Consider the following 24,074-nt stretch of genomic DNA (forward strand, 5'->3'; position numbering starts at 1 on the left):
CAGGAGGATCCTGAATTTGAGGCCAGATAATGCTACATAAGAAACCCTACAGGGTAGGGGTGGGGTTTTCCACCCTGTAAAGCTTTCTCTTACAGAAGAACTGTCTCCTGTATTATTCATTTCTTATCTTTTTGAGATGGGATAAAAGCAGTAGACTGAGTCTCCCAGGTAAGAACAAAGGCCACACCTAAGCTCTCTCTTCTCTTTCATGGTCCTCGGCTGGTTCCTGATGGTTTTGATTCTGTCTCTGGATGTCATGGGAACCAGGGACGCAATTAGTTTTTGTCCTGCAGAAGAAAATGAACAGAGTTCTGTTTCTTATTTCTTTAACACAGTCTTAACATTTTAAAAGCTAAAACTGGAGCGAGACTTGGCAGTGCATGTCTACAATCCCAGAATTGGGAAGCAGAGGCAAGATAGAAAGCCCAGAGCTATCCTGAGCTCCATAGTGAGTTCATGGCCAAGCTAGCCTGGACTCCACAGTGAGTTCATGGCCAAGCTAGCCTGGGCTCCACAGTGAGTTCATGGCCAAGCTAGCCTGGGCTCCACAGTGAGTTCACAGCCAAGCTAGCCTGGGCTCCATAGTGAATTCAAGGCCAATCTAGGTTTGAGTGAGATCTTCCCCATAGTTTCAGGCATTTGAATATTTGTTCTCCAGTTGGTGGCACTGTTTGGGGAGGCTGAGGAGGTGTGGCCCTGTTGAAGGAAGTACACCACAGAGTGGGTGGAGGCTTCGAGAGCTTAAAGACTTAAACCATTCTCAGTTAGCACTCTCTACTTCCTGCTCTTAGTTCCAGATGTGAGCACTCAGCTTCCTATTCCAGTCGCCATGCCTGCTCTTTACGGTCATGCTTCCCTGCTATGGCTGACTCTTAACCCCATGAACTGCAATCCCAAATAAAGGCCTTCTTTTCTAAGTTACCCAGTGAGAGTCTGTCCTGCACACTCCCATAAATAAATTAATCAATCAGTCAGGTATGGTATTGAAACTAGAGCATGATTTATTTGAAGACAGACTCTTGTTCTCTCTATAGCCCACGATGGCCTGGAGCTGGTGGTTCTGTTCCCTCAGTCTCCCAGTGCCAAACAATGGACACACAGCACCAAATGGACTGATAAAGGTGATAACAGAGACTCAGGGATTCCGAAAATCACGACTGGGGCCTTTCAAAGGGGTGCAAACTTTTAATCCCTAAACTCAGGAGGCAGAGGCAGGTGGATCCCTGTAAGTTCAAGGCCAGCCTGGTCTACATAGTGACTTCCAGGTCAGCTAGAGCTACATGGTGGGACCCTATCTCAAAAAACAAAGCCACAAATGGGCATGACCAGAAGATGTGTGTGTGTGTGTGTGTGTGTGTGTGTGTGTGTCTATGTGTGTGTGCATACATGTGTGCTCAAAATCAAAACAAACATTTAGATTATTCTAATCCAATACTTCTGTTTTTCCCAAGATCAAAAAAAGAAAGTGTGATGTACTGTTGGCTGAAGTTTCTGGGAAAGAATTTCTTTTTTCTACACAAAAGGGGCAGGCAAAAGACCACCTTTCTTCCTCTGGATAGTGTGTGTCAGGTGTAGCTCCGAGCTGCTGTGACCATCTGCTAACAGTGAGTGTGACTGGTTGGATGGATGCCCTGCTGAGGTGCAGGTGTGGGATGCTCCTCAGGCTCAGACACAACATGGAGCCAGAAAGCCTCAGAGGAAGCCCTGGGCTCATAGAGGTAGAGGAAGCCCTGGGCTCATAGAGGTAGAGGAAGCCCTGGGCTCATAGAAGTAGAAGGGGGCTCCTCAATGGGCAACAACTTACTCTGGTGAAAAGGAGGAGCTTTTGCCTTCCCTGTGCAGGATAGGCAAGACAGAGGGGAGGGGAGGGGAGAGGAGGGGAGGGGAGGGGAGGGGAGGGGAGGGGAGGGACAACGCAGAGTAACAGGGGAGGGACAGGCAGTGTGAGCAAGGATGCCCTGACCATTTGTAAAGGGTTGGGTGTGGGTACATCTCCCCTTCTCCTAGCAATTACTGGCACAGGCTAGACTTTATACCTAGAACAAAAACATTGAAAGAATGTCTTGTCTAAGATCTCATGAAACTCAAGCTGGTCTCCAACTTCCTACATAGCTAAAGATGACCCTGAACTCTGATCCCCCTTCCTTTACCTCATGAGTGCCAGGACCACGGATACATACCACCATGTCCCGTGCATAGGGTGCTGGCGTAGAGCCCACGGATTTTGAAACGCTAGGCAAACACTCCACCAACTGAGCCCCAGCCCCAGGCCTATGTCTGAAGTAGTACGGGGTGAGAGAGAAACGGCATTTATGTTGGCCTCGGGAGCTCAGAGACCAGCAGGTCTCAGCTAAGATCCGGGCTCAGGATGAACCTAGCCATGAGGCATCTTGTCTTGTCCCATGAAACCATGGTGACAATGACGCTTCCTGAGCCTCAGTCTCCTCATTAAGCCCTGCCTCAAAGGTGCAGAGTACAAGAAAATGTAACTAAATTCAGTGCCTCACAAAGCTAAACTTGAAGGTTGAACTTCAGGCACAAGAGGTAAGGTTGCCTGGAAAAGCAGCGCTCAGTAGGCAGGTCTCAGAGTGACACTCTTCATCTCCAACACCCTTTAGATTACTGACGGTGCCCCTTGAAAATTACTTGATATTTTAAAAACTTTTTAAAAGCAACAGAGATGGGTTAGTGGGTCAGGTGCTCACCACAGGAGTGTGAGTATCTGACTTTGGACCCCCAGAGACCGTGTAAAAAGCTGGGCCCAGCACCACACACTCATCACCCCAGAGATGGGGAGGCCGACACAGAAGGAGTCCTGGGGTTGACTAGCCAGCCAGTCTAGCTGACTCCGGGGGCTGAAGATTCAGGAAAAGACCCTGTCTCAAAAAATAGAGTGCAGAGGCCAGCAAGACCCAGCAGGTAAAAGCCCTTGCTGTGAAAGCCTGATGCCCTGAGTTCAATCCCCAGAAGCTGGACCCCAGGGAAAGGTAAGAGAGAACTGACTTCCCAAAGCTGTCCTCTGACCTCCACACATGCATATGTACACATACATGTATATACACACACACACACACACACACACACACACACACACACACACACTTAAACAACAATAACCTGTAGACAACCTTAAAGCTACTTCTGTAACTTTTCCCGAGTGTTCCATACCTTGAACAGTTTCATGGAAACTACAGGTTTCATCCATGCCCAGGCACTCTGGGCCATGATGGCTCTGAGAAATTGATTCATTCAGAGATGAAAATCTCAACAACCGGTGCTTTCTGTCATTCCCATTGCTGAAGATCTGACTGTCTATGGTGTCCACCACTGATGATGAAACCATGTCAAAGGTGGAGTTTGCTGATGACTTTCTTAGAAAAATCTGATTTGAGGCTAGATGTCTTTGGACTCCCGATGGAACATTCTCCACTTCTATGATGATTTCATTTACTTGGTCATCTGACAGCATTTCTGGCCTCTGATGAGTCGTGTGCTTCACAGGATTGGCCATCAAAGGCCTCATAAGCACTCACACTGGCATGGTTGGGCCCGCCAGGGACATTGGAGAAAGGATACCCCATTCACGAGGAGCGCCACACAAATTACAATATGACTTCCTGCCTCTATCCCCTGAGGGCTTCCTCAGGAGGAGACGTGTTTCCCTACAGAGAATTCTGCCTTGGTAGCTAAGTGATAAATTATAAACAGAACCCTTCATTAAAGACAATGGGGTTCTAGAAACAGAATGTGGGGAGTCTTCTAAATGACTTGTAATCACAGGACAAGGCTTTCTTCTCAGTTTTACAGTCATCCTTTTATATGCACATTTTGGGGCAGTGAGTCGGCTCAGTGAGTCAAGGTGCTTGCTGCCAAGACTAATGACCTGTGTTTAATCCCCACACGGTGGAAGGACAGAACCGATCTCTGCAAGTTTCTCCTTGATTTCCACACAGGAGACTGCACACATCAATAACTAAATGTATTTCTATATGAACCCCGGTGAGTTCATAATTATTATTATCTCTTGACCATCTCAGGTCTGCCTTCTAATAGCCATCCTCCTCATGCTGGCAGAAGCTTCATCTCCTGTTCAGACACGGTGCTCAGTTAAGATTCTCCCAGCTTCCTTTGCAGAAAAGGGTAGCCATGTGATCCGGTTCTTGCCAATGAGAAAGCAGCTTTTAGGAATGGGCTTTTAAAAAGTTGGTTTGCTTGCCGTTTGCTCTTCACCACCCTTCTGCCTTTGTGTCTTTGGTTTTGAAAACGATTAAGTTGATATTCATTTGCTAAGGATGATGGGCAGAGTGAGGGAGACTCAGTCCTTGAGGGCATCATGGGATAGCTTCTCTATTGAACTGCTCCCTCCACTCCTCCTGTCCCTCGAGAAAAATAAGTTCTTTGTCACCAAGCCCTTGTTCGGCCTCAGTGCCAGAGATGTGAACAGAACTGACTGAAAAGTAACCTGGACCAATTGGCTCATTTTCCGGTGGACCAAACTGAGGGCAGAGAGATGGATTGGAAACACTTGCTCCACTGACTCCTATTTAATGTCAGGACTAGACAAGAACTTCCTATCTCCTCCCACAGTGGTCAGTGGTGTCACCCAGACCTGCCCTAACCAAGGGCAGATACTTCAGAGTACAATATTCAGTACTACCCCATTTCATAGCTAAGAAAACTGAGGCTCGATGCAGAGGATTTTGCCTAAGGCTAAGATGTCAGAAAGCAGTGGAGCGAAAGGTCCAGCTGAGGTGGTCTGAACCCAGAAAAGCAGAGCTTGAGTGTTTCTCCTTTGCCCCCTCCTGGAACAGGTGCTAACGTGTATTCATTCATCACTCATTCACAAATTAGAGAGTACTTACTAGCGCTTGCTCTGTGCCAGGGAGTTCTTGGTGCGTTACCAGAATCCATAAGTTCATTATTAATGAACTGATACGTGATTTGAAAATCAGAAAACAGGGAGATTAAAAGCTGTGTCTTCTATTTCTTCACCCCCCTCTGTCTCTGGGGGTCTATTCTTCCACCCTCATGCTGGCTGGACAGAGCAGTCCAATGGTCATGGCATTCTTTCCCCAATAGTTAAAGCCAATCTCTGTTTCACTGACAGCATCCTGCCAGGCTGCAGTATCTATCTCTTGTAAAAGTTACACTCTAGCTTAAGAAAGTTCTGGAAGGGTGAGTCTGGAGACTGCTGGTAGGATATGACACTGGCAGAGAGAAACAGCTTTAAGTCACAGGGTGGGGTGGGGAGGGGGGCGCAGCAGGTATGTGTCCCTCAGTTTGCACTGCAATAACCCTGTGTGTTCTGTCCTCTTTATTCACAGGCTTGCCGTTGTGATGGCATTCTTTGATGTCTCTCTGATGGCTTCCATGGGGAGTATTGGTCTCTGTCTGCAAGTAAAACCCTCATTGCCACACAAGAGGACAATTAGACTTTCCTAATTCTTCAAAACCTTCAATCTTTCAGGAGAGATGTTTCGATGTGTGTGAGCAGGTAAGCCTAAAGACTTGAGTTCAAATCCCAATAACCATGTAAATGTAAGTATGTTTGCCTCCTGTAAGTCTAGTGCTTGGGAGGCAGAGATGGGACCTAGGAATCCCCCAAAAGTCTCTTCGATGAGGCCAGGGAACATACTTCAGCAATTAAAGTGGCTTTCCGCCCAGCTTGATGACCTGAGTTCAGTCCTGGGCACCAACAATGTAGAAGGAGAGAACCAACTCCCCCAAGTTTGTCCTCTGACCCCCATACATGTACACACACACACACACACACACACACACACACACACACACATAAATAAATAAATAAATAAATACATAAAAATATTATTATTTACTTTTGTGATGAGGTTTCAATATATTGCCCTGGCTAGCCTGGAACTTGCAATGTAGACTAGGCTGGCTTTGAACCCACAGAGACATACCTGCCACTGCCTCCAAAGTGCTGGGATTAAAGTTATGTGCGGCAACATCTGGCCAAAATGTAGTTTTAAGGAGTGGGGGTCTTTGCCTCAATATATAAGTTGAAGCAATAGAGGAAGATGTCAATCCCTGACTTCTATAAGTGTGTGCATGCACGCATGCGCCCGCGCGCGCACACACATACACACACCACATTCAAACACTCATATACATATTTATATCATATACACAAACATATACAAATAAGAAAAAGAAAACAAAGCTTTCTGTCTTCCACTGGTCTACATACTTCCACATCTCAACATTATGCAAGTTGCTTTATTATTTCCCAGTTTTTTTATCAGTGGACTTTGGCCCCAGAAACACATTGTCCATGAGACAGATGGCCCTATCTTATGATAAAAAATATTGATTTCAGTGTAGGCATGTAATCCTCATAGCACTGGACAGCTAACAGGAAAGAAAAGCCTTCCCTCTAAAGGATAACTATGCTGGGGGGCATCTGTGGGTCTGATGGCCATCTATGAAAGTCAAGTTTAAAGAGAGGCTGAGCCAAGCAAAGGTGAGAGATGGATGAGTAATAAGTCCAACAGACCCCGCCTTGGCTTCGGATTCTAAGGCCGTGGTTTCTATATTCAGCAAAATTTTCCTACACCCTTCCTCCATAAGCCAATAAATTCCCTGCTAATTAATGCCCATCTGACCTGGGTTTCCATTATAACCAGAAGATTTTTTTAGATGTGTGTGTATGTGAATAAGTATGCACCTGTGTGTGCATGGGCGCACTCACCCGTGTGAGTGGGCATGTGTGGAGGCCAGAGACTGATGCCAGGATGTCTTTCTTCTGTCGCTCTCCATCTTATTTTTTGAGACATGGTGTCTCAACAGAACCGGAAGTTTGTCATTTTGGCTAGACTGGTTACCCAGTGAGGTCCCAGGATCCACCTGTCTCTGCCCCACAGCACAGCACTGAGTTCCAGGCACTTGACATCATAGCCAGATGATGCTTCTTCTTCTTCTTCTTCTTCTTCTTCTTCTTCTTCTTCTTCTTCTTCTTCTTCTTCTTCTGTGTGTGTGTTCTTGGAATTCAAACTCAAGTCTTCACTGCTGCACAGCAGGCCTTGATCCACTAGGCCATCTCCCCAGCCCACAACCAGAAGGTTCCTAATGAAGGTACCCTTGATGCTTAGCTGGGAAGCATGCATCGTCGAATAGGAAACTAAGCACTGAGGCTCTGGTTCAAGGATGAAGTGTGTGCTTCCCATTCATAAGACCCCAGGTTCATCCCCACAGCAAAAGAGGGAAAGAAGCTAGGGAGGGAGAGGTGGAGGGAGGGAGGCAGGGAGAAAACCCTAGGGATAAATAAAGCATCAAGTTCTTAACCTTGCATTAAGATGTTCTTAGCATCCATTAGAAGGCCAAGAGCCTTGAAGATATGGCCATCTCCAGTACCTGGGTTGCCCTGAGCCCAGTCCTTCCCCAAGGGTGACTTTTTTGGGATGATTCATAAGTCTTACCTTGGGGTGATGTGTACCAATCACGCTCACATAGCAGCAGGTTTCCATCTGCACAGGCAGGGCTACTTCCTCTCTCATAAGCAGAATTCACTGGAATAGGGAGGGGAACATGGCCAATCAGTCCTTCTCCACTGGACACTGAGGAACACATGATGGCCGAATGTGCTCACAGTGGCCAGGAAGGGTGGCGACTCATACTAAAACTTTGCTTTTGAGGTCCTAAAGATTGGAGGTTAAGGACCTGGGTAGAAACTAGGATTAAAATACAAAAACCATACAATTAAAACTAGTTAGGGGTGGAGAGATGGCTCAGTGGTTAAGAGCACTGGCTGCTCTTCCAGAGGACCTGAGTCTCGTTCCCAGAATCCCAGAATACACATGGCAGTTCACAACCAACTGTAACTCCAGTTCTAGGGGATTTGGTGCCCACCTTTTGCCTCTGAGGGCACTGCACAAATATGGTGTACAGACATACATGCTGACAAAACACCCATATATATATATATATATATATATATATATATATATATAATATATATAATCTCAAAAAATATTTTGTAAAATTAATACTTGTATTCCAGCACAAAGATATGCTTATGTAACTGAATACATTTCACAAAACTGTGTTTCACATAGACTTAAGTTTATATACTTACATTTTAAGCCTATTTCATTTTATAACTGATTATACTTGTTAATAAGTTATAAGTCACATTGAAACTGCTTGTAAAAGTGAGCACAAAGGTTCCTTGAAGCTGTAATGTTTTGTGACCGCACATGGAGTAAGTGTGGCCTGATTTTCCTTGGGACAGAGTCCACTCTCTGCATGTGTGGGACAGTGTCACATTCCCATATGTTTATGCAATCCGCATTAAAGATGAAAGGCAGACTCAACATAGAATGAGGGCACTTTGGAAGGGCACACTGTCAGAGGCTCTAGAACCCCTTGCTTGGGAGTAATTCTCAGCCCTGTTATCTGCCAGCTGTTTGCCCCAGGCATTTAACACCTCTGAGCCTCAGTGTCACAATCCGTAAAATGGGGATAACAATCTGACTTTCACACAGGATTGCTGGTGGAACCATCTGTTAAGACATGTGACATTGAAATATTGAAATAAGCCATTAAAACTGAGCAGGGGGAGACCCACACACCTCCCCCTGGCGGCCTGCCACCGGGAGAAAACACGGGCCTGCCCGGCACAACAAGGTTGGGCACTATTATGATGAGAAAATATATGGTGGAGTAAGAGAGAAAGAGAAAGAGAGGAAGAGAGAGAGAGAGAGAGAGAGAGAGAGAGAGAGAGAGAGAGAGAATGGTTCATGCCCTGTGGAGAGAGGCAGATCTGAAAAGGTGAAGGTGGTGAGGAGCAGGCTGAGGGGGGTGGTTTGCTTACCACCTGGGGCCATGGTGATGTGTGGGCCTGAGCTGTGGCCAAGGCCCATGTCTGGGTTTGTGGCCCTGCTGCAGCCACGGTCTGTGTTGATGTCCATGGCTTCTGTTACCACTGAAGGCTGAGAGACAGGGCTGCACAGAGTTGGTTCCTCCCCTCACTGGCTGCAGCTACAGGGAGAACAGGTCCTATACCTCACCTGGGCAACACAGCAGAGCTGACCCTGTTCTCAGCAGCTTGGGTGAGCTGGCCCTGCTCCCACATCTGCCATGTGCTGGTGTGGGTGAGGGAAAGATGCCCCCTCCGCCCCTCTGCAGAACTTGGGAGAGCTGATCCTGCCCCTCACCAGCTGCAGCACTCAAGAGAGCCAGCCCTGCACCTCACCTGGGCAGCAGGTAGATGGCTAGAAAGAGGTCAAATTATGTTAAAAGAGTGAGAGGGACAAGCCTAAGCTAAGGCCGAGCATTCATAATTAATAATAAGTCTCTGTGTCTTTATTTGGGAGCTGGTTGGTAGCTCCCAAATAAATGCCAACTACATACAGATAGATCTCTGTGAATTCCAGGCCAGCCTGGACTACAAAGTGAGTTCTAGGACAGCCAGAGCTACATAATGAGACCCTGTCTCAAAACAAACAAACAAACAAACAAACAAACAAACAACACCAAAATACCAAGTGAAAAAACAACCCTCTAGGTTTGGGGGTTTGTTTGTTATGGAGCATTCCTGTCACAAAAGGTAGCAGATACAACTCAGTACAGTTGTTACTAGTTCAACTAGCATTTCTCCCACATCTACTGTTTGCCAGGCACCATGACACTAGGAAAATCACCAAGAGCCTTGGAGGACACACAGATGGTTCTGAGTTCTTCAGACGTGAAGAGCTTACCACAACGGAGGGACACTGGGAATCCAGGGGTTGGCTGGCTCTGGGACCTTTGTCCTATAGAGGATCCCAGAGAAGGAAGCCACCGTTGACTTTTTTCATTGTGTGTGTGTGTGTGTGTGTGTGTGTGTGTGTGTGTGTGTGTGTGTGTGAAGCTCAAAGATTGATATCAGATGTTTTCCTCAGTCACCTCTCCACCCTATTCTTCGAGACAGGGTCTCTCTGAGCTTGGAGCTCATCTATTCAGCTAGCCCGGCTGGCTGTGGAGCTCTAGGGATCTGCCCGTGCCCCGCCCCCATTGCTGGGGTTGCACCACCCCAGCACTGGTTTGTACATGGTGGCTGGGGATCTGAACTCAGGTCCTCGTGGTTGCACAGCCAACAATTTACCCATCAAACCTTTCCCCGAGCCCTTAACTTGTCTTTGTCAGACATCCACCCATGTCTGCCCTGACTCTACCCAGCAGCAGTTCATGGGAAACAGGGAGTCACGGTCTGGGTCAGCCTGGATTCCTCTTGGCTGTCAAATTAGTGGTCGAGGGACACTGGCATTTTCCTTCTGAGCCTCAGTTTGTCCCTTAAGCAAAATTGGAGATCTTTCCCCCTCACTGTCCTTCCTGTGAAATTTTATTGTCACAACTATGTTTGATACCTGCCTCTGTGCTCTGTGTGTGCCTGTGCTTAGGACATCCGAACAGTAAGAACAGTAAGATCTCCCCTCAACTCCCTCGCCCTCCTCCTTGGGACTGTCATTGTCTCTGTTGAGAATGCAAAGCACAGCGTGTTTATGATGGTCTCGGGCGGAGCAATTAGTGTCCCTGCCCTCTGCAGACGTAGTTCCTGGCAGCCTGTGTTCTCAGCAGCACAGATGCCCCGGATTACCACAACTCCACTTGGGTTGTTCAGCTTTGTGGGGGAGGGAAGTGATACGGACTCCCTAGAAATCAGCTTTCAGAACTGCAGTTGTCTGTTGTTGTGCCTGAGACAGGGCTTCTCTGTGTAGCCCTGGCTGCTGTGGAATTCAGTATGGAGACCAGGCTGGCCTCAGACTCACAGAGATCCACCTGCCTCTGCCCTCCAAGTGATGAAATCAAAGGTGGGAGCCACCACACCCAGATTTCAAATCTGTTACTTTAAAGGCTGGGAATGTGCTCAGCAATATAGGAAACTGGATATTTTCCTAGTATGTGTGAGGCCCTGGGCTCAATACTCAGCATCATAAAAAAAAAAAAATTGAAATGTAACATTCTCTTTTCCTTCCTTTTTTTATATTTATTTTTTAATTTTTGAGACAGAGTCTCTTGTAGCCCAGGCTGGCCTCAAACTATGTAATTGAGAATGACTTTGAACTTCTGATCCTCCTGCCCTTCGCCCACCCCCCACAGAATGCTGGGATTACAAGTGTCCCACCTCACCCTGATAAATTTGAAAATTTCCACTCTAGAGATTTGCCTGGCCCATGATGCTGAGTAGCGGCAGTGAACTGCAGCTCCCTGACAGACCACACATCACCAAGGGAAACAGCTCAAAGCATTCTTCAGCGCAGCATGGTGCTGAATGAGGAGGTTCCATAGTGGATTCGATGCATTTTGACTTGTGGTACTTTCACACAGAGCATGAGTCCAGGAGCATCCACTCACAGAGAGATGCACCCCATCCCTTCCCCTCTGCTGCCTTCAAAACCATTCCCAGCACCCACCCCAGCCTATTAACCTTCCTCCTGAGCGTCACAGCACCCACATCCTGTGCTGTTCTTGGATGGTCCTTCTCTGCTGCCTTCCATTTCCCCTCTCTCTTCCTCTTCTTCCTCCTCCCCACTTCCTTTTTGTCTTCGCCCCCTCCCTCCCCTCCCCTCCCCTCTTCCTCTTTAATTCTCAGTGATGCACCTGGCTTCCTGCACGCCAGGGCATGCGAGGGGAGGAGGAGCCAGTGTCACAGCTGTGGCATGCCTTAATTCATTGCCTTTGCTTTCTTCCTGGGACACTAATGTCACCTTTACACATACTTACCATAGCCATTTCTAGGAGAGTGGTCCTGTGGACCTGCCATCGCCATGGATGCCATTTCAATGCCTTCAGGGTAGTCTTCAATCTCTCTCCCTAGCATGCCCAAGGGGCCATTCTTCCTGCAGGAAATAGAGATTCCATTGAATTTGTTCTGCTGAACACCATGAACTACCCAGAGGATGGCTATCTGTGCTGGTCCATCTTATTATCACCTTGATTTGGATTGAGAAGGCCTAGGAAATGCGTAAGACACACCTCCGTGTCTATGAAGGTCATTTCCAGAGAGGATTATCTAAGGGGGCAGACCCTCCCTGAATGAGGGCAGCACTGCCCATAAGGGGACCCCAAATGAAATCAAAGAGGAACTGAGAAAAACAAACCTGAATGTGTATTCTCTCTCTCCCTCCCCCTGCCCCTCCCCTCTCTTTTCCTCTCCCCATCTCTCTGCTTCTTGGCCACCATGACGTGAAGCATTCTACTTCACCACGCTCTCTGCTCCACAATGGGCTGAAACTTTTGAAACCATGAGCCAAATACATCTTCTCTCCTTTAATTTGTTTATGTCAGTTTTTTTGTTGTTGTTGTTGTTTACAGTGGCAGAAAGTCTGAAGTGCTCTTAACGGCTGAGCCCTCGCTATAACCCTCCTTATATTATTTTTGAAGGACTCCAGTTAGCAGAGTGATTCTAGTGAACAGTTAAAGTCAAGTCACTTGGAGCACAGCTCTGAGGTAGAGAGGGGACAGTAGCAGGACCAGCTGCTCTGGGGCTGGTGTGGGGCGTTTACCCACCAACCCCACAGCTCCCCAGAGTTTTCTTGAGTGTGAGCATCAGGAAATATTAGATAAAAGGATTTATTGCGGAGATAAACAGAAAATAAAGGATAGCCTCGAGAGGGCCTGGAACCTTTTCCAACGGCCCGACTGTCTCTGCCCCAGGGTATTTATAGAGACGCCAAGGGGTAGAGCAAAAGACCTCCTCCCCCAGCACAGCCAAGTGCAGACCATCTCAGACACCTGCACTCAGGCCCCTGGTCCTAATCACCCTCTATGTGGACCTGCTGGGTAAAGCCACGAGGAACCCGAAAACGGGCTCCCACAGGCTGGCACCTTGCTCTTGTGTTGGCACTGTGTAGCTTCCTGTTCCTCAGTCCATAAGTGAAGGGGCACAGCCTGGCTCCCAGGTTAGGAGGATCCGTGAAAGATGAAAAGAGGACTGATGGGATCAGGGTGGCTCTTGGAACGGTGACTCAGGGGGTCAGAGGTAACATCTGTGGCCTGGTCCTGAAGATCCACTACCTAGGCCCTAAAGACATTGATCTGATAGCTGCATACCAACTCCTGTGTCCTTGTTCCTTGAGATAAATGCAAGCTACTGGAGTCTTGTTATTTCTTTTTTCTTCCTGCTCCTCCCCTCCCTTCCCCTCTTCTCCCTCTCTTCCTTTATTTCTTCCCTCCCTCCCTCCTTCCTCCCTCCCTCCTTCCTTCTTTTCTTCCTCCTTCCCTCCCTCATTCCCTCCACCCCCCCCTTTTCTTTTCTTCCTTCCTTGTTTTGAGAAAGGGTCTCACTATATAACCCAGTCTAGCCTTAAGCCACAATCCCCCTGCCTCAGCCTCCCAAGTGCTTACATTATGGAAATGAAAAACCACTTCCAAGAGAGTCATTTTTAAAGAACTCAAATTTATAAATATTATAATTGAATTGGTACATGTAAAGTAAGACATGTATCAGTTAAAATTTCATGTGGCAAAACGTATAGGTTAACAACAACAATAAACTAACCAAAAAAAGAAGTATGTTCTTGACATGACCTCTGGAAAAGTGAGCCCAGGAAAATTAGATTTGGCCCAGCTATGGCACCCAGATAATGCTGTCAAGCTCTAAAGCTATACCAGATAACAGTGACCAAAAATTCCCGAAGCTGAAATCCTTTATCCCACACTGACTGGTGAGCTGAATGCTTGGTCCTCAGCTAGTGGCACTGTTTGGGGGTTTCTGGAAACTTTGGGAGATGAGATCTGACTGGAGGAAGTGGCTCACTGGGGGTGGGTCCTTGGGGGAGGACTTTTGTCCCTGCACCTCCAACTATCCACCCAGTTTCACTCCCCCCCACCACACACACACCAGGATAGGAACAGCTCTCCTCTGCCACATATTCCTGTGGACATGACATTCTTCCCAAGAGCATAGTACCAAGACACCATGGGCTTGAATTGTTGGCATTGTTTGTTTGCATTGGGTATTTTAGACACAAAGGTAATCAATGTATGTCCCTAACCAAAACCAGTGGACCAACTCCCACTGCCTTGATGAGTACCCCAATGTGGGGGATAGACTTGAACTTACCTCCTGATGACTCCCAGTTTGGAAGAGCCATAACCATCATCTTCCTCAGCACCTGGATAATCAGGTTCTCCCCAAAAGTCTGGAGCATTCTTTGAGTTCTCAGCACCAGGATAGTCTGGTTCTCCATAAAAGCGGGGAGAGTTTGGTTGATTCTCAGCACCTGGGTAATCGGGTTCCTCCAAGGTGTCTCGGTAAGAATTGATTCTGGAACCAGCATAACCTACATCTCTTCTGGAGCCTGGCAGGTTGGAATTGGCTCTGGGGCCAGGATGGCCAGAGTTGCTCTGAGCTTCAGGGTAGTCTGGTTCTTCCCAGGATCCCGAATAACCTAGATTGGTTCTGGAACTTGCATAGTTCATGCTGCTTCTGACTCCTGAAAAACCAGGATGGTGCTGAGAGCTGGGGTAGTGAGCCTCTGGGGATGAGCCTGTGCGGTAGGGATTGCTCTGGAAGTCATCATAGTCTGGCTTAGGAAAAGACTCCTGATAGTCTGGCCTTGTTCTGGAATGTGCAGAGAATGAAGGACTCCTGGTGCTGTGATAGTCTGTGTTACTTAGAGATCCGGGATAATCTGCTTCCACTAGAGAGCTGGGGTAGTCTGGATTTGTTCTAGAGCCGGAAGAATATGGGTTGTTCCTGGGACGGTGGAAGCCTGGATTGTCCAGAGAACCTGGAAATTCTAGATGATCCTGAGACCCTGAATAGCCAGAGTAGTCAGCATGTCCCTCAAAGCTGCTGTTCCTGTGAAAGGAAGACATGATGCTGTAGAGTCTTCAACCGGTTGTGTTAAAGCATCACCGCCTCTGGAGCAACTCGGGGACCTTTTTATTAACCTAAAAAGCCAAAAAGGAAAGGAAAGGTCAGTTATTTTTCTTCTTCCCTTGCATAAATTGCTAGGTTTCTTCCAATATCTGATAATTAGGTGCTTAGGTGCCAAGAACAGTGACTGCATTTTGCAGCCTCCCCACACCTATGAGGAGGCTCTGAAAGTGCTCAATGGCAGGCCAGCAGAAGTATTATCTATAACTTCCAGGTCATACTGTTGGAGGACTGAAGTCATTCCCGTTTCTCAGCTTTCTACTTTCTGTGTGCCGGCACAGAGCTGTTGAACGGTGGTCTTGGGTCATGAGGACGACAGTGCTCTCTATAGGAACAACAGCATAATATATGGCGAGCTGAGCTGTGGGCAACTCCCCTGAGCAAAGCATGGAGCTCAGACTACTATGGAGGAGAGAATAAACCTGTGTCTTTTCTCAAGATATTGATACCTACAAACACAGTTATATCTTTAATAATTAATCTGTATGATGGGGGGGGGTTCTTAACCAAAGACTAGAAAAAAACAAAATAATTTTTAAGCCAGAGTCTCATGTAGCCCAGGCTGGCCTTGAGCACACTGTGTAGCAGAGGATGACCTTGAGCTCAAGTTCAAGGACTACAGACTTGTGCTAAGGTGCCTGGCTTAAGCCATGGGGGCTTCGTGCAAGTTAGACAAGTACTCTACCAATCGAGCTTCGTCCCAGCCCTCGGAACCAGAACATCTTTGAGCTGTTTACTTGTTTGTTTGTTTGTTTGTTTGTTTGTAACAAGTCTCCCTGTGTAGCCCAGGCTGGTCTGGAATTCACAATCCTCTAGCCTCAGCCTCCCAATGCTGGGGTTACAGGTGTGAGCCACTGCATCTAACCTTGAAATTTTGGTTGATCTGTGTGTCTAGGGTTAAAGGCACAAATCAGCACGCGTGCGCAAAGGAGGATTAGTCTATGGAACCGAGACAGAAGGCTAGGGTGAAGACACCAGTTGGGATCCGTTATTGTTTGAAAATGTGACTTTATCAGTTCTATGAGCTCTTCAGATGGGGAGCACTCTCTAATCAAGTGACAAAGTTTTCTCTAGATGTCCCTTCTCTAGCAACAATGCCTCAATTTCTTCTAGAAGTCTTCCCCACTCCCACTTAGCGTAGGTGATACAGAAACTCTGCATTGTACAACAATGCACAATGATCATGTAACCCCAGCCTAGCCAATTAACATCCACCATTTCTTTGGATACAGGATTTTGGCTCAGTAATGGGTGGGCTCACATATCCCATTAGTTCTGAAGGATCTAGGCTGGACTTGCTGAGGAGAAGATACTCTTCTTCCAAGGAGGTAAGAGCTCAGCTTGGAGCTACTGGTGTGGTGTCAGTGGGGGTAAAGAAGAAAATAATACACAGAGGAGAAAGTTCACAAGAAGAGTCAACAGGGTTTGTTGCTAAGCCTGTAGGGGGAAGTAAGGAAAGTAAAACACAAACACACCTCCACTGTTTGACGCCTGAATGATTAGGTAAATGCGGATGCCTTCGAAGAAGGAAGTACAAGATTTTTAAAGCTTGGCAAACTTATACAAGTTTATCTCTGTGTAAATGACATGGGTTCGGCTTTGAGTAACCAAAGCTTAAGAAAATATTAACTCTCTCCCCTCAGCTGTGCCTTCGGAACGTTTACGGGCTGACTCGATTCTGCTCAGCACCAGGGGAAGCAGCTTTCCTCCCCTTTCTTCCTTCCTGGTGTCCGTTGTTCTCTGCTGTGGAAACGCGTCTCCTTGAGTAGCACCCCTCCCTACACCAAGCCCCTGTGGGCTGGATGTGGAGATTGTCTTCTTCCAGATCACGTGACCGGGGAGCGGGCAAATCATCCAGGCAGAACTAGAGAGTCAATCCTAGAAACTTTGTGTTGCTGGAATCGTAGCCAGGCAATTTAAGCCTGAAGCTTCCACTAGTCACCAGTGGGAAGGCTTGCTAAAAGTGATGCCCACAGAGAGAGAGCAGGGCCAAAAGAAACGTAGAAAGAAGAGTGCTGGTGATGTGTGTGCAGCCGCTGGATCCAGTCACACCTCAAGGCAGGTGAACACCACATGTCTGCATCATTGCATTCCCTTTTTGACATAATTTAGGGTCGAGTTGCTGATTGTTGGCCAATGAAACAGAAGAATCTTGACTACAACATGACCTTTGCAAGCAGGGACATTTAGACACACTGGAGTGCTTGCCATGAAGACCTACTGCTGAGCTTTGCTGCAAATTATCTCTCCTAACATGGTTTGGAACTCATTTGTTGCCTTGTACCAATTACCATGTCTATGCTAGGAACTCCCAAGGGCTACATAAGGCCAAGGTCTCGACTTACATCCAAGTAAGGACTAGTGTATTCAGGAAATAAAAAGATATATGTAGACCAGCCCAAGAGAAATAAATATATCCACCCAAAGATGACAAGTCATGTGACCTTCATAGAAACTTTTTATCAAGGCACCCCAAAAATTGAAAACTCAGATGTCATTCCAGAGCAGAAAGAGAAAATGAATTATGGCATGCTCACAGGATAAAACACTATGCAGTAATAAAGAAGACTGAACTTTTGGTTCATGAGGTAGCATGGATGACTTCCACAGATAAAAGGGTCGAACACAACAGAGCATATGCTGTATAAATCCATCCCAGTTCAAGATCAGAATAGTAACATGTGCTGATTTTAGTGGGAATACTGGACACAGAGAAGGAAAGAGCCAGGCAATGAGTAGGATCTTCCATGAGGGTATCCCTAAGGAACTGGGTTATGATCTTGTGTATTCTATACCTAGAGGTATAGACGTGTGTGTGTGTGTGTGTGTGTGTGTGTGTGTGTGTGTGTGTGTGTAGATATCTGTCCAGTTGTACACTTAAGACCTGTGTACATATTTGTCAATATATTACTCCTAAAATGAAAATGAAAATGAAGGCTGGAGGTGTGGGAACTGTGATGCTTGATTTGGTAGCAGAGGAGGAAAATCACAAGCTTCAGGCTAGCCTAGGCTACCTTGTGAGCTTGAGGTCAGCCTTGGCTAACCAGCAAGACTCTGTCTCAAAAGAAAAAAAGAGAAGAAAGAAAAGAAAAGGAAGGAAGGAAGAGAAAGAAAGAAAGAAAGAAAGAAAGAAAGAAAGAAAGAAAGAAGAAGGAAGGAAGAAAGAAAGAAAGAAAGAAAGAAAGAAAGAAAGAAGAAAGAAAGAAAGGAAGGCCAGGAAAACCAAAACCAGAAGCCATACCCATAACACCAGCTGCAGAGGGAAAAAAAAACACACCGAGGTTTGGGGCTCACAGATACTTCTGACTTTCTTGCATCTAATTCATAGAAAATCTGAATGAATAAAAACAAAATCTAGGTGAAGGCAGGAAGTATTATCTGACTTAAATGTTGATGTGATACTAAAATGAAAGTGGTTAGGAACACCAGCACTTGGTGTCATGTAGAAAGGACATTAGTTCCCATTTGCTGGCTGGGCTGGGCACCTAACTGTTTGCACACCCACCTAACAACAATAGTAACATCTTAGCACCATCCCCAGGCAGCCTTCAGGGAACAGAAGTCCCTAGTGAGCAACGTTGGTGCTTCTGTATAATGGAGCCCTGGGTAACTTCTAGAAGAATTAGGAGCTGTGGACTAGACCAGGACATGATTAAAGAAACAGGTAGTTCCTGTAACAGACGACGAGTGATCCCACACAATTCCTAAGTAGTCATAATGACAACAACAGAGAATTTTTTGGGTGTTTTGTAAAATGGGGTCGTATGTAATCCAGATTAGCTTCTAGACAGAATGCAGTAAAGCCTAGCCTTGAACTCCTGACCCTTCTGCCTCCGTCTCCTGAGTGCTGGGATTATAGGCATGCACCACCTTGCCCAGCCTAGAACTACATTTTGCTTTAAGCTTCTTATTAGCCAAGATTAAAAGAAATCAGGGTAGGTTACAGGAGCAGGGGAGGTAGGTGAGCAGAAAGCAGGTCAGCTTGGCAAGACAGCCATGCTACTGAGGATCAGTTTCTAACTAGGAGTTATGAGAACTCTTCCAGAGGGATCAGGTAACAGAGCGACACCATCAGCCAAGGTCACATATAAAGCACACAGGGACTGACAACCTCAGGAGCCTAAAATTGAAGGGACGCCAGGGTCCCCTCTAGTCACTGATGTGTGAATCTCTACAATGGTTTTATACAGCCTTGATGATGAAGGGAATTCTTTTAACCACAGAAAAATGCATGCAGCCAGAGGTCATCATATTAAGCAAAAGAAGTCAGATTCAAAGAATTAGCACTGGGTTAAAGAGATAGCTCTGTGGTTAAGAGCACTTGCTGCTCTTCCAGAGGACCCAGGTCCAGTTCCCATGACCTACATGGTAACTTACAATCACTTATAACCCCAGTTACAGGGGATCTGATATCCTTTTCTGGCCTCTGTGGGCACCAGGCATGCACCTGGTGCACATACATACATGTAGGCAAAACCACTTATGTACATTAAGAAAATTTTTTTAAAGAAAGGAATATCCAGGTATGGTAGTACGTCTTTAATCCTAGCACTCAGGAGGCAGAGGCAGGTGGATCTCTGAGTTCCAGGCCAGCCTTGTCTACATAGTGAGTTCCAGGACAGCCAGGGCTATGTAGAGAGACTCTGTCTCAAACAAACAAAAAGTAAATATTTAAAAAAGGAAATAAAGGCATAGTGGTACATGCCTTTAATCCCAGCACTTAGGAGACAGAGGCAGGAGGATCTCTGTAAGGTTAAGGCCAGCCTGGTCTACATAGCAAGTTCCAAGCCAGTCAGGAATACATAGTAAGACCTTTTCTCAATAGATAGGTAGGCAGGTTAGGTAGGTAGATAGATCACATTTTTCTCTCATTTGTAGATTTTGAGTTTTATGTAGACACACAAAATTACACACACACACACACACACACACACACACACACACACACACACACACACTGCATGGAAGTAGAAGCAAGATGATCTGGGGAAGGAAGAGGTTTAGAAGAAGGAGAAGGGGAGGAAAAGGAGAGAATGGTGGTGAATATGGTTAAAGTACATGATATATTTGGTAAAATGTCTTACCAAACCCATCGCTGAGAACAGTGAATATGTGCCAATAAAAAAATCTTCCCTGAAGAGAAAACTAGAGAGGTGGCTCAGCAGTTAAGCGCGCCAGCTGCTCTTGCAGAGGACTGGATTCTATAGCCAGCACCCATATGGCAGCTCAAGCATCTGTAACTCCAGTTCCAATGGATCCAATGCACAGCATACACACGGTGCCCAGACATATATGCAGGCAAAACACCCACACACATAAAGTGAAAGTACAAAATAAAAATATTTTATATGTCTTTCCTAAAGAGAAAGGAGAATCGCGGTGGTGGCGCACGCCTTTAATCCCAGCACTCGGGAGGCAGAGCCAGGCAGATTTCTGTGAGTTCGAGGCTAGCCTGGGCTACCAAGTGAGCTCCAGGAAAGGCGCAAAGCTACGCAGAGAAACCCTGTCTCGAAAAACCAAAAAAAAAGAGAAAGGAGAATCCACTAACTGATCATATTCAGCTCCATGGAAACTTGACTGTCAGCCCTTACTTATCTCACTGTGTCTACAATCATAGGAATTGTGCCCAATACAACATGGTCTACAGATCTAGTCGGGAGCTGCTGACGTCATGGCTTCCAGGAAGCAGGAGTCTGTAAATTAATTAACTTTATTGACTGACATGTCGTATTTTATAGTCATGGAGTACATGATATCTGGGGTTGTGTATGCATTGGATAATGATCAACTCAGAGCAACAGCATATCATCACCTTAAATGTCAGTTGTTTCTTTATGGTGAAAACATGTAGAATCTTTCTCTTGAAATGTGTGATGCGTTCTTCTTAGTTACCTTCGTCTGCAAAGCTAGGATGGCTTCTAGGAACTGGGTGACAAGTAAATATAAGTGGCTCTAATCTGATGCTGGCCTCACCTGAATATTCCAAGCTTACTGACTTGGCAGAGATGAAAGGCCCCAAAATGAGGGGGAGAGCCTGTGACACGAAGCATGTGTGTATGTTCGAGGCAAGCTCAAATACCTGCTGGGTTTATTTTCTCTTAAGAACTTAAAAAAAAAAAAACCTAAACAACAACAATAACAAAACAAAAACAAAAACAGGAGACTACACTGAATTCTGGACACTAGAAAGAAAAAGCATTAAGCACTACAGCCAGACCTCTTCACCTGGGGGTAGAAGTGGGGGCTGTATCCACTCACTGAAGGAAAGGATTTGAAGGGAGAAATCACACTTGACTAAGCCTGCAGAGACTCGTCACTATTCTCCAGGTTTAGTGTAAGAACATTTATATAGCATTTACATTGTATTATGTGCTATGAGTAATTCAGAGAGGGTTTAAATTATACAGGATATACCTAGCTTCTATGCAAATGCTGATATTTTATATAAGGGATGTGAATATCTGCACATTTGGTGTCAGCAGGGTCCTAGAGCCAGTCCCCTACAGGTACTGCGGGATGACTGCATGATATACATTATTTGTGAACAGTATTTAAACATTTCATTCTCTATATAATAGAAATTATATGAGCTAGACATAAGTAAAACACAATGACCTATGTTTTAGCTTAATGTAAGCCAGGTTGGAAATCCATCCTCGATGTTAGTTCTAGCAGCTAAGGCTAGGAAGTCACACTGTAAGAACTTATTGGTCTCAATGGCTTCATATATTTCATTTTGTTATCATGTTCTGTTGTACTGATCCCTGCTCCTTCTCCTGGGTCACAGGGCTGTCCCCGATTTTCACAGCTCTACACAGTGACCTCTGTACGCCCCAGATGAGTCTCCTTGGGCTGTGCAAATGTCCATAAGGAAGGGAGAAAACTCTGGCTTCCAGGGCTGTTTGGATGGAGCATATTCCATCTCACTGGGGATGACTCAGCTGTTCCCCAAGTTGCCATACTGATTTCCCACCACTGTGGGTTAGTAGTCTATTCGTTTTTACATTGTCTTCCCAGGACAATCAGGATTTCCCACAACTGACCTCTCTTCCTTTCCTGAAGAGGACAGTCAGTTAGTTCCTTTCCTATGCAACTCACATAAAGGAAACAGACAGACAAGACTCAGAACTGGAGAGATGGCTCATGGTTAAGAGCACTGATTGTTCTTCCAGAGGTCCTGAGTTCAATTCCCAGCACCTACATGGTGGCTCACAACCATCTGTAATGATATCTTGTTCCCTCTTCTGGCCTGCAGGCAGAACACTGTACTACTACTACTACTACTAATAATAATAATAATAATAGAGCTCATACTACTCTTGCAGGAAACCTGAGCTGGTTCCCAGTCAGGAGGTTCACAACTGCCTGTAAATGCAGCTCTAGGGCATCCAGTACCCGCTTCTGGTGTCTTCAGGTACCTGCACTCACATGCACAGACACACAGACACAAGAATTGTGGCATGAGGTGCAGTTAAATCCTGTTTTCTCTATATCAGTACAAGTGATGTGGGTCATGCAAGTCTTTGTTGTGGCGAGGAAGCCTGTGTGCAGCAGATGTTCAGCAGTATCTGCAGCCTCTCCCACCAGACACCAAAAGGACCTAACCCCCATTGTAACAGGCAAAAAAAAAAAAAAAAAAAAAAAAAAACTCTCAAGCACTGCCAGCTAGCCTTCCGGGGACAAAATCATCACTCTTCCTAACCCACCAAGAGTTTGAGAATGGCCAAGGTAAACAGATTAGCTAAGACAACCAGCTGGGCCTGGCAAACCTGTCATCCCACCCACTCCTGAGACTGAAGCAGGAGGATCCCAAGTTGAAGACCTGTCTCTCTGGTGCACACAGTGAGTTCCAGGCCAGCCAGGACTACATAGTAAAACCTTGTTTCTAAAACAAAACAAAACACCAAAACCAAAAGAAAAAAAAAAAAAAAAAAAAAAAACAAAAAAAAACAAAACCAGAAGCTGAGATGACCTCATTTTTCTAATTTCAAGTGACATAAAGAAAAAAAAAATAGTGAGGAAAATACTGAGACAAAGCACCTGTGGGAGGCCTTTTCATTAAAGATAAAGCGACTATTTTAGATGGACATGAGGCCTAAATTAGCAAGATGAGAAGTTTCTGAGAGGCAGGAACCTTCCCTCCTAAACTGAGCTCACCCCCTCCACCTCCCCATCTCCCCTCACTCCCCCACCTCCACCCCCCCTACATGTTCCTGTTCTCACCTCATCCTCCCAGTGCAGTCAGTGCTTTACAGGCTCGCACACAAGGACATGAGTGTGAGCAGAGTCTCACATCGCTGGTCAGTATCCACCTTGTTCTATAGCTCAGTATTAGCCTGAACTCCAGCTCCTCCCGCCTCCTGGCGCTGAGATTATACGTGTGCACCTCTGCACCCAGTTCATGTGGTCCTGGGGACCAAACCCAGGGATTCACGTATGCTGGGCCAGCACCTCACCAATTGAGCCGCAGCCCAGAATTACTTCAGTTAGGATTTCAAATCAGGTAGAAGCAAGGATAAAGACTTTTATCCGAAATTAAATATAAGTGACCTTACTTCCCTCTCTAGTTGCAGAGATTAATGCAATTTCAGGCCAGTATCAGAGAAGCTTCTTCTTGCAGTGGATGGCGGTTAACAGGCACTCATGACAGGTCAAAATGCAATAGAATAAGAGACCGTGGAGTGGTTAGCCCTGAATGGGACATCTGTATCAACCCCTCCCCCTCAAGGCTCAGGAACATGACAGGGTGGAGTGGAGCTGGAAGACCGTAAGAACCGGAGGCTGGGCAGCACAGGGGTGAAACAGTATCTAGTGGGCATGACATGCTGGCTATGGTGATATTTTATTTGTGCTGAAATGTGGTGATATTTTATTTGTATGTTAATAAATAAAGTTTGCCTGGAGATCAGAGGAAATAGCAAGCCATTTTAAGTACAAAAGTCAGGCAGTGGTAGCACACACTCCCTTAATTCAATCATTTGGCAGGCAGGGTCTCTGTGTGTTCAAGGCCACACTAGGGAACAGCCAAGCATGGTGACACATGCCTTTAATCTCAGTACCAACCATAGAGACCTGGAGGTCTGCACAGACAGGCAGTGACAAGGAAGTGAGGTAGCTGGCTAAGAGCCAATGAGAGGGAAGAACAGCAAGGCAATAAAGGCCCCGGTAGATAGGAAGTAGCTCACTTTGG

The 24,074-nt window shown here is 46.1% G+C and overlaps 1 protein-coding gene across 2 annotated transcripts in view; it reads right to left on the minus strand.

The window, feature by feature from the left end:
- Tmc5 (transmembrane channel like 5) overlaps positions 1 to 24,074 on the minus strand; it is an 82,136-nt gene that overhangs the window by 42,163 nt on the left and 15,899 nt on the right. The window contains exons 2-5 of one of the 2 annotated variants that reach the window (XM_028867912.2): positions 14,066 to 14,898; positions 11,725 to 11,840; positions 7,440 to 7,529; positions 188 to 287 (exon numbers count right to left, since the gene is read on the minus strand). In XM_028867912.2, the coding sequence (XP_028723745.1) occupies positions 188 to 287; positions 7,440 to 7,529; positions 11,725 to 11,840; positions 14,066 to 14,823 (1,064 nt within the window). In that variant the 5' untranslated portion in view covers positions 14,824 to 14,898. Of the gene's footprint in view, positions 1 to 187; positions 288 to 3,168; positions 3,691 to 7,439; positions 7,530 to 11,724; positions 11,841 to 14,065; positions 14,899 to 24,074 lie in introns of those variants that run through there. The other variant, XM_028867911.2, reaches the window with a different exon arrangement.

Source organism: Peromyscus leucopus, chromosome 1 (assembly GCF_004664715.2).
Source record: "Peromyscus leucopus breed LL Stock chromosome 1, UCI_PerLeu_2.1, whole genome shotgun sequence".
In the NCBI taxonomy this organism is placed as follows: domain Eukaryota; kingdom Metazoa; phylum Chordata; class Mammalia; order Rodentia; family Cricetidae; genus Peromyscus; species Peromyscus leucopus.